Source organism: Moschus berezovskii, chromosome 21 (genome assembly GCF_049115385.1).
Source record: "Moschus berezovskii isolate FMDL1 chromosome 21, NW_MosBer_1.0, whole genome shotgun sequence".
Classification (NCBI taxonomy): Eukaryota; Metazoa; Chordata; class Mammalia; order Artiodactyla; family Moschidae; genus Moschus; species Moschus berezovskii.
This window is the reverse complement of record NC_142480.1, coordinates 35,543,237-35,553,398: the sequence shown is the minus strand read 5'-3', so window position 1 is coordinate 35,553,398 and position 10,162 is coordinate 35,543,237. Positions and strand designations below refer to the sequence as shown.

The window sequence follows — 10,162 nt, the reverse complement described above, 5'->3', positions numbered from 1 at the left end:
TATAGGTAGGCCTTCGCTGGTGGCTCAGTGGTAAAGAATCAGCCTCTCAATGCAGGAGATGCAGGCTTGATCCCTGGGTTGGGAAGATACCCACGAGAAGGAAATGACAACCCACTCCAGTATTCTTGCCTGGGAAATCTCATGGACAGAGGAGCCTGGCGGGTTAGTTTGTGGCAAGAGTCGGACACAACTCAGTGACCATACAGCAACAATATGGGTGTAAACACTGGTCAGATGGGGCACAAGGTGGGAGGGAGACATTATCACTTTCTATGTTTTTATTACAATTTCTGATCATGTGATTGTATTACTTGTCCTAAATATCCAGAATTAAATGTCCTTTTAAAATTTTATATGTGTGTATATGGGAATTCAGTACCCAAGACAGTTGGGAACTGGCTTCAAGTCCTGCCCTTAGCATTAGCAAGCTGTGTGGCCTTGGGTTAAGGCACACCCTCTCTTGGGGTCTTAGCTTCATCCTCTATACAAGAGCAGCTCAGACTCCAAGATTTCTACTAGCTCTAAAGCTCTCAGATCCTAAGTTCTGCCTCCTACGGGAAGCCTCTTCTGATTGCCTCAACCTACAGCAATCTCTGTCTCCTATGGGCCATGCCATGGCAAAGCTAGAAAGGCTGACTGCCCTCACCAGAAGACCTGCTTTCCATGAAGGACCAGTCAATCCTGGGCCCAGCTCCTTGACAGGCACGCACACCTGGATGACCAGGATGGAGAGGCAGACCAGGTGCCCAATCCAGGGAGGAACTGATAAAGCTCATCCTGGGAGAGAGGAGAAATGCATGCAAGTAGCCAAGAGGACAGGTTAACAGGATGCCACTGCATTTGCACCCAGGGATGTGCTCTAAGAGCACTGCAGAGATGGGAGTGGCTCAAGCCTCAAGAATGAGCAAGCTTCCTGTCCCTGGAGGTGTGTGCATGGTGGCTGGACAGTCATAGGTCAGCGGTGCTACAGAGGGAATGACCACATGAGAGGGAGCGTGGGCGCTTTCCAACCCTGAATACTATGGCTCTTAGGACTGTGATGGCCCTGAAATCATCTCGATGGAAACCAGGCTGCTGCGATCACTGCCTGACTCCTGGCCTCATTCTCCATTCCTCTCCAAGAACCATATGTGGGGGAAGGGCCACATATCTGGGGTGGGGCACACAGAGGGGAGGGTCATCTGCCACGTCTATCAAGGACCTGCCTGCCAGGGACCACTCCTTCATCTCCTGTCCATCCCTGGGCCTAACACCTCCTGGAGACCTACTATGACATCAAGACCTACTATGGCACCTGGGAGCCCAGAGCCAGCCAGCCCTTCCTCTGCCCCCTCCCACTGAAGGCTCCAGTCCAGGCCCCTGCTGTCCTTCTCTCAGGTGCTGTCTCTCCTCGGTTGCTTGCAGACACGGGGACAGCAAGACTCAGTTTCTTTCCCAACAGAGGGGAACTCCCAACCCACCCGGCCTGCAGGATGGACCACCTCCCCTTCAAACCTCAAGTCCATCTCACCGGGTCAGTGCCACAAGTGTCTCTGGGAGTGCTGGCAGCTTCTGGGCTGGCTCTCCTGGATAGAGCTGCATCTGGAGAACACAGAGAAGGTCATGGGCAGGTCAGGGACATCCCTGGTGAGAGGCATCCTATCTTAGGACAGTGACAAAGGAAACATTCCTGTTGCTTTTCCTGGAGACCCATTTTCCAGGGCCTCTGGCAGCTCCATGAAGTGGCTGTAGTTGGAAAGAAAGCTCCCTGATTGCAGTGGGCATGAACTCACCTAGAAGGAAGAGAGCGGTGGCACGGGAGAGTGCCTGCCTTTGGCTCCAGACCCTAAGCACAGCTCTCTCCAACTTGGGGCCGCCACCAAGGCAAAGCACGGACAATTCTAACAGCGTTACTGCTTACTGATTTCTCTGCACAGTGAGAGCTCCATGACACTCTTCTGACCTGTGGCCTGTTTTTATTAAATCTAAATCTCTCATGCTGGAAGATAAAATAACTCCTTTCTCTGCCACCACCGAGGCAAGCTGTTTAAACTCTATGGAGGTCATTTCCCGTACATGCAGTAATAGTCACCACCTAGGTGGAGAAGGCGCATGTCCACACTAGGACTGCATTTTGATGAATCCACATCCACTAGCTCCGAGGGCAGGAGTGAGCAGGTCTCCATCACTGCCATCTGCCCAAGAACCTTCAGATTCCGAGGCTTCCCTCCCCTTTCTCAGTGAAAGGGCATCCTCACACCAGAATCAGAGATTTCCTCAAAGAGCCATTTCAGCCTCCCCACCCTGGAGGCCCTCCTGTGCAGCCCCTGTGTCTCGTGGAAGCCTCCTTGCTGCCTCCAGTGCCTAGAAAGCTCCTCTAACTCCTGGATTTGGGCTGCAGAGCCAAGCACTGTCTCATTCTCCAGCCACATGATGTGCCCCAACCTTGTCTCCCAGTTGGACTGGACAACTCCAGGTCAGAAACTGGTCCTCTGTCTCCCCACTTCCCCAGTGCCCAATACCAGGCAGGGCCCACAAAGGTAGGCAGCTAGTCCAGATGGCAGTCCATCCGAGGGGCAAAAGATCTCCTCCACTGAGCCTGGTTTTGGGTAAGCACCCAATCAGGGGATGGGGGTGGGGGTAGGAGCTGTGGTGGTGGTGGTTCTCAGCCCCACCCAAACCTCATGTTCCTGTTGACTTCTCTGTTGTGGGACACAGAGAGCTTATGAGAACCTCCTGAAGTGGTTGGCCCCTCTGGGCCTAAAATGATACAGGGTATGGTTCTCAGCTTTATAGTTTCTTAAGTACCTTGAGGGGCTTCCCCCAGTGGCTCAAGGGGTAAAGAATCTGCCTGCAATGCAGGATACTGGGGTTCAATCCCCGGGTCGGGAAGAATCCCTGGAGTAGGAATTAGCAACCTATTCCAGTCCCTCTTGCCTGGAAAATTCCACGGACAGAGGAGCCTGGCAGGTTCACAGGATTGCAGAATTGGACACAACTGAGTGACTTTCACTTTCAACTTCCTTGAGGGTCACAAGATCACAACTAATACTTGCTGCTGCTGCTGCTGCTAAGTCACTTCAGTCGTGTTCGACTCTGTGTGACCCCATAGACGGAAGCCCACCAGGCTCCCCCATCCCTGGGATTCTCCAGGCAAGAACACTGGAGTGGGTTGCCATTTCCTTCTCCAATGTGTGAAAGTGAAAAGTGAAAGTGAAGTCGCTCAGTCGTGTCCGACCCTTAGCGACCCCATGGACTGCAGCCTACCAGGCTCCTCCATCCATGGGATTTTCTAGGCAAGAGTACTGGAGTGGCTTGCCATTGCCTTCTCCGCAACTAATACTTAGGGTCTTGTAAATCAGTCAGACGTGACCCTTCTGGGTGGCTGCAGGCTTCCGCTCCCCCAGACTTATCCTGCGCTCTGTAACCTATGATGTGATCAAACCCAAGAGACTTAATAAAAACCCCAGTTTCCTCTTACGTCACACGGGGCTGATCTTTTCCACCTGCCTTTCCCCAGGGGCAGTGGCAAGGCCCAAGCCCCCACAGGGTAAACAGGCCAGCCAGGAGATGATGGTGGCTTACCTGTACCCTGGGTGATGCAAGAGACGAGGTCCTGCAGGCGCACCCTGAATTCGTTGAAGCTGTCTGTGTGCACGGTGGCTCGCAGGCTCTGGGGCTCCTCCTGGCGCAGCTGGTGGAGTGCCTTGCGCAGGAAGTCATGCATGTCCAGCACCTCCTGATCCGATGCGTACAGTTTCATCCTCTGTACCAGCACGCTGCCCATTCGGATCCGCTGCAGCACGGCATCCAGCCGGCCCAGCTGGCCCGCTATCTCTTCGTAGTCGCTCTGGTACCGCGCACCCACGCCTTCCAGCAGCTCACGCTCCTGGTCTAGCACGTGCGCGACCACCTCGCGCACGCGCTCACGGATCAACTCCTCAGTGTCCGCGCGTACGCGGCCCAGCTGGCTGATGGCGGAGCGCATCTGCGCCTGCGCTGCCCCAAAGGCGCGGTCCTGCTCCTGCAGGTCTTTGGTCATGGTGTCCAGCTCGTCCTGCCGCTGCTGGATCTCCGTGCTGATGTCGCACTTGAGCTCGCTGTGGCCCCTATCCAGGAGCGCGCACGAGCAGCACAGGGGCTTGGAGCAGCCTCGGCAGTAGATGCTGCGGACACAGAAGGTTGGCCTGATTTAGGGCATTCCTGCTTTCTTTTTCTCTTTAAATATTCTCTTCAAAACGGTGACAAAACTTTGAATCCTGCTATGTTTCTACATGTGTGCTTTTCTCAATCCCGTGTTTCTGGTTATGGTGATAGTATCCAAACTACCAATAAAACTTACTGGAACATAAAAAAGTTACTAAAGTAGTAATAGCTAGCCTCCATCCATGAAATACTGTATATTAACATATATATATGTAATTTAGAAAGACAGTAACAAAGAGCCTACATACAGGGCAGCAAAAGAGGCAAAGATGTAAAGAACAGACTTTTGGACTCTTTGGGAGGAGGCGAGGGTGGGATGATTTGAGAGAACAGCATTGAAATATGTACATTCCCATATGTAAAAGAGATGACCAGTGCAAGTTCGATGGGTGAAGGATGGTACCCAAAGCTAGTGCTCTGGGACAACCCAAAGGGATAGGGTGGGGAGGGGGGAGGGAGGAGGGAGGAGGGAGGTGGGAGGGGGTTTCAGGATGGGGGGACACATGTATACCCATGGCTGATTCATGTTGATGTATGGCAAAAACCATCACAGTATTGTAAAGTAATTATCCTCCAATTAAATAAAATTTTTTAAAGAAAAGAAGCAGAGTTAATCATCATCAGAAGCACACAGCACTTCTGAATTTCTTTTCTCCACCTGGAGGCAACCGGGAGAGCATCCTGGGAGGATCCTTCACACCTCTGGCTCTTCAAACCACTTCACATAAATATTCACACTCTGCTGTTGCTAGCAGAATTCTAAGGACTTGATACATTTCATCCCACTTAATCCTCGGTAGAGTTTCTTAAGAGAATTATTATTATCCTCACTTCACAGATAGAAGAAACCAAGATGTTCAGAGGTTAAATAACTGACTCATACCTACAACAATTTTGGGCAGGTTGATTAAAAAAAAAAATCAGATCATGCTAAACGATTATTTTGTAACTTCCTCCTCTAATTTAACTTTTGTTCAGCACACTCCTCATCTAGGTCTACAAGCATAATCTTGAGTTCAGTTCAGTCACTCAGTCGTGTCTGACTCTTTGCGACCCCATGAACCACAGCATGCCAGGCCTCCCTGTCCATTACCAACTCCCAGAGTCCACCCAAACCCATGTCCATTGAGTAGGTGATGCCATCCAACCATCTCATCCTCTGTCGTCCCCTTCTCCTCCTGCCCTCAATCTTTCCCAGCAACAGGGTCTTTTTAAATGAGTCACCTCTTCGCATCAGGTGGCCAAAGTATTGGAGTTTCAGCTTCAACATCAGTCCTACCAATGAACACCCAGGACTAATCTCCTTTAGGATAGACTAATGTATTCTAAAGGAGATCAGTCCTGGGTGTTCATTGGAAGGACTGACGCTAAAGCTGAAACTCCAATACTCTGGCCGCCTCATGGGAAGAGTTGACTCACTGGAAAAGACTCTGATGCTGGGAGGGATTGGGGGCAGGAGGAGAAGGGGACGACAGAGAATGAGATGGCTGGATGGCATCACCGACTCGATGGACATGAGTTTGAGTGAACTCTGGGGGCTGGTGATGGACAGGGAGGCCTGGCGTGCTGTGATTCACGGGGTCGCAAAGAGTTGGACACGACTGAGCGACTGAGCTGAATGTATTCTTTAATAGCTCCATTACATTCCAGATGGACCACATTGACTCAGTCATTCTATTAATAATGCATTGGACTAGTTTAGTGGAAGACGATTTTTCCACGGGGTGGGTGGGAGGGGTGTGTGCAGGGGAGGGGTGGCAAGGGGTTGTTCAGGCAGTAATGAGAGCAATGTGAAGCAGCAGATGCAGCCTCCTTTGCTCCTCGCCAGTTCCTAACAGGTTTCTGACCAGTATGGGTCTGCAGCCCAGGGTGTTGTAGAACTCCGTGTTAACAGGCATTCCAGTGATTTCCTGTTTGTGCATTTCCCCCCAATATGGACAATGCGTTATATAACCTAATGCATAGATCCTTTTGTTTCTATGAAATATATTACAATAGAATTGCTAAGAGAGTATATATTTTTATTTATTTTAGCCAGCAGACACTTCCACAGTATTAACTATGTGTCAAGACACTTATAAACATTTCACAAATATCAACTCACTTAATCCTTATAACAATCCTATGGAGTGGGACTTATCATTGTTCCCATTTTAAGGATGGAGAAACTAAGCATGAGGTACAATAACTTGTTCAAGGTCACACAATTAGAAAGTGATAAGAGTCCAGAAGCAAATTGTAGTAGGCAAAATAATGGTGTGCGTTCAAGTACTAATTCCTGGAACCTGAATATGACACCTCACATGGCAAGAAGGGCTTCCCTGACAGCTCAGTTGGTAAAGAATCCATCTGCAACACAGGAGGGCCCAGTTCAATTCTGGGTTGGGAAGATCCCCTGGAGAAGGGATAGGCTACCCACTCCAGTATTCTTGGGCTTCCCTTATGGCTCGGTTGGTAAAGAATCCACCTGCAATGTGGAGACCTGGGTTCGATCCCTGGGCTGGGAAGATCCCCTGGAGAAGGGATAGGCTACCCACTCCAGTATTCTTGGGCTTCCCTTATGGCTCGGTTGGTAAAGAATCCACCTGCAATGTGGAGACCTGGGTTCGATCCCTGGGCTGGGAAGATCCCTTGGAGAAGGGAAAGGCTTCCCACTCCAGTATTCTGAACTGCAGAATTCCATAGACTGTAAAGGCCATGGGGTCGCAAAGAGTTGGACTCAACTGAGCGACTTTCACTTCACTTCATTTCACATGGCAAAAGGGACTTGAAAGGTGTGATTACATTAAGGATCTTGAGATGGGAAGATTATCTTGGATTATCTGGGTGGACCCAATGGAATCACAGGAGACCTCATAGGGGAAAGAGGAGAGACGCAGGAGAGTGAGAGAGGCAGAGGAAGCGGAGGATACTGTCCTGGTGGCTTTGAAGGTGGCAGGGGATCATGAAATACAGGACGCAGGCAGGGACTTTCCTGGAGGTCTAGTGGCTAAGACTCTGCTTTCCCAGTGCAGGGTCCAGGGTTCAATCCCTGGTCAGGGAACTAGATCCCACATGCCAAAACTAACATTCCATGTGCTGCGACTAAGGCTGGGAGCAGTCAAACAAATAAACAATATTAAAAAAGAAAAGAATGCAGGCAGCCTCTCGAAGCTGGAAAAGGCAAGAAAATGGACCCTCCTCCAGAGCCTCCGTAAGGAACACAGTCCTACAGACATCTCGATTGTAGCTCAATGAGACCTACCGCAGACTTCTGACCTCCGAGGTCAATAACCATCTATATGTAATGGTTCAAGTCCCTAAATTTGTGGCAAATTGTTACAGCAACAACCGGAAACTAACTAAAACCCAAGCAGCCTGGCTCTGGAACACTGTAAATATTACTCTTCAGATAGCACCAGGACTTCCCTGTGACCTGGTGGTTAAGAATCTGCCTGCCAACGCAGAGAACATGGGTTTGACCCCTGGTTTGGGAAGATCCCACATGCAGGGAGGTGACTCAGCCTGGGCGCCACAACTAGAGAGCAGCCCCGGTTCGCCGCAACTAGAGAAAGCAATGCAGTGGCGACGACCCAGCGCAGCCAGAAGTTAATTAATCAATAAATTAAAAAAATATTACCAAGAAACATATTAGTTACTTCCCTAGAAAAACTGCTGTAATTTAATCTTGCCAGCAATGAGAATAACAAGTAAGCCCATCTAAGGCCAGGAGAAAGGATTTTAGCTGGGGCCACTTTGGTCTCAATTATTGAGATCAACTTGTCCCAGATACGCCAACAGAGAGCCTGCTGGTCAACCCAGTTCCAAAGTCTTGGCACCAGGTACCAGGTATGAGTCCTTGGCTTTGCCAGCTCTCAATCTTCCCATCATCCAAGGTAGTAAGTCCTAGGGCTTGAGCCACTTGATCAAACAGAGAAGACTCATTTCATGCTAGCAAAGCTTCTCTGGAGACAGAAAAATGTGTGGAAAGGGGAATGGGTGTCACTACTGGGTCAGGAGCCTTCAAACCCTCTAGCCTCAGCACACTGGATCTAAGTAACAGAGACTCATCTAGCCTGTGGGGCAGGGCCAGCGACTCAGTTAAGTGGCAGGGGGAGCAGAGAAAAAAGCTGGGCAGATATGGATCTGACCTCAGCTCTGTGCCCTTCCTTGGCAGGTCATGTAACCTCTCTGCACCTCAGTGTTCTTATCTGTAAAATAGGGATAATTCCCACCTCATATGGGAGTGCTGGAGAAGATCAGATAAGTCCTTCCTGAACATTTTAAACAAAGACAATGATTATAATTGACTGAAATATTAGTGTTCTGGAAAAGGTCAGTTTTCATTCAATCCCAAAGAAAGGCAATGCCAAAGAATGCTCAAACTACAATTGCACTCATCTCGCACGCTAGTAAAGTAATGCTCAAAATTCTCCAAGCCAGGCTTCAGTAATACGTGAACCGTGAACTTCCAGTTGTTCAAGCTGGTTTTAGAAAAGGCAGAGGAACCAGAGATGAAATTGCCAACATCCACTGGATCATATAAAAAGCAAGAGAGTTCCAGAAAATCATCTATTTCTGCTTTATTGACTATGCCAACCCCTTTGACTGTGTGGATCACAGTAAACTGTAGAAAATTCTGAAAGAGATGGGAATACCAGACCACCTGACCTGCCTCTTGAGAAACCTATAAGCAGGTCAGGAAGCAACAGTTAGAACTGGACATGGAACAGACTGGTTCCAAATAGGAAAAGGAGTACGTCAAGGTTGTATATTGTCACCCTGCTTATTTAACTTCTATGCAGAGTACATCATGAGGAATGCTGGGCTGGAAGAAGCACAAGCTGGAATGAAGATTGCCGGAAGAAATATCAATAACCTCAGATATGCAGATGACACCACCCTTATGGCAGAAAGTGAGGAGGAACTAAAAAGCCTCTTGATGAAAGTGACAGAGGAGAGTGAAAAAGTTGGCTTAAATCTCAACAGTCAGAAAACTAAGATCATGGCATCCGGTCCCATCACTTCATGGCAAATAGATGGGGAAACAGTGGAAACAATGGCAGACTTTATTTTGGGGCTCCAAAATCACTGCAGATGGTGACTGCACCCATGAAATTAAAAGATGCTTACTCCTTGGAAGGAAAGTTATGACCAACCTAGACAGCATATTAAAAAGCAGAGACATTACTTTGTCAACATTACTTTGTAAAGGTCCGTCTAGTCAAGGCTATGGTTTTTCCAGTGGTCATGTACGGATGCGAGAGTTGGACTATAAAGAAAGCTGAGTGCCGAAGAATTGATGCTTTGGAACTGTGGTGTTGGAAAAGACTCTTGAGAGTCCCTTGGACTGCAAGGAGATCCAACCAGACCATCCTACAGGAGATCAGTCCTGGGTGTTCATTGGGAGGACTGATGTTGAAGCTGAAACTCCAATATTTTGGCCACCTGATGCGAAGAGCTGACTCATTTGAAAAGATGTTGGGAAAGATTGAAGGCAGGTGGAGAAGGGGATGACAGAGGATGAGATGGTTAGATGGCATCACCGACTCAATGGACATGAGTTTGGGTTAACTCCGGGAGTTGGTGACGGACAGGGAGGCCTGGCGTTCTGTGGTTCATGGGGTTGTAAAGAGTCGGACACAACTGAGCAACTGAACTGAACTGAATGACACTATTAATGAGAAATGCTAAGCAACCCCCTCTTCTAGATTTCTTTTCTACAGCTCTATGTCCATGCATAAAAGGTAACATCTGTACAATGTAACACAGTCCGTAACAGCAAAGAATAGAAACAACCTAAGTGCCCATCACTAGGCAATGAGTTACACAAATTAAGATGCACCTGTGCAATGGAGTACTACACAGCTGGAAAAAACAGTGGAGATTCATTATAGGCAAAAATCTCCCTGGCAAAATAAGGATAATAACAGGAGGGTTAGGAGGATTCAATGTGTTATATATATATATATATATAAGATTAGAACAGTGACCAGCA

The 10,162-nt window shown here is 48.7% G+C and overlaps 1 protein-coding gene across 2 annotated transcripts in view; it reads right to left on the bottom strand.

Moving 5' to 3' along the window:
• PML (PML nuclear body scaffold) overlaps positions 1–10,162 on the bottom strand; it is a 57,061-nt gene that overhangs the window by 20,366 nt on the left and 26,533 nt on the right. For both annotated transcript variants that reach the window (XM_055418170.2, XM_055418171.2), the window contains exons 3-4: positions 3,565–4,145; positions 1,511–1,581 (exon numbers count right to left, since the gene is read on the bottom strand). In XM_055418170.2, the coding sequence (XP_055274145.2) occupies positions 1,511–1,581; positions 3,565–4,145 (652 nt within the window). The remainder of the gene's footprint in view (positions 1–1,510; positions 1,582–3,564; positions 4,146–10,162) is intronic.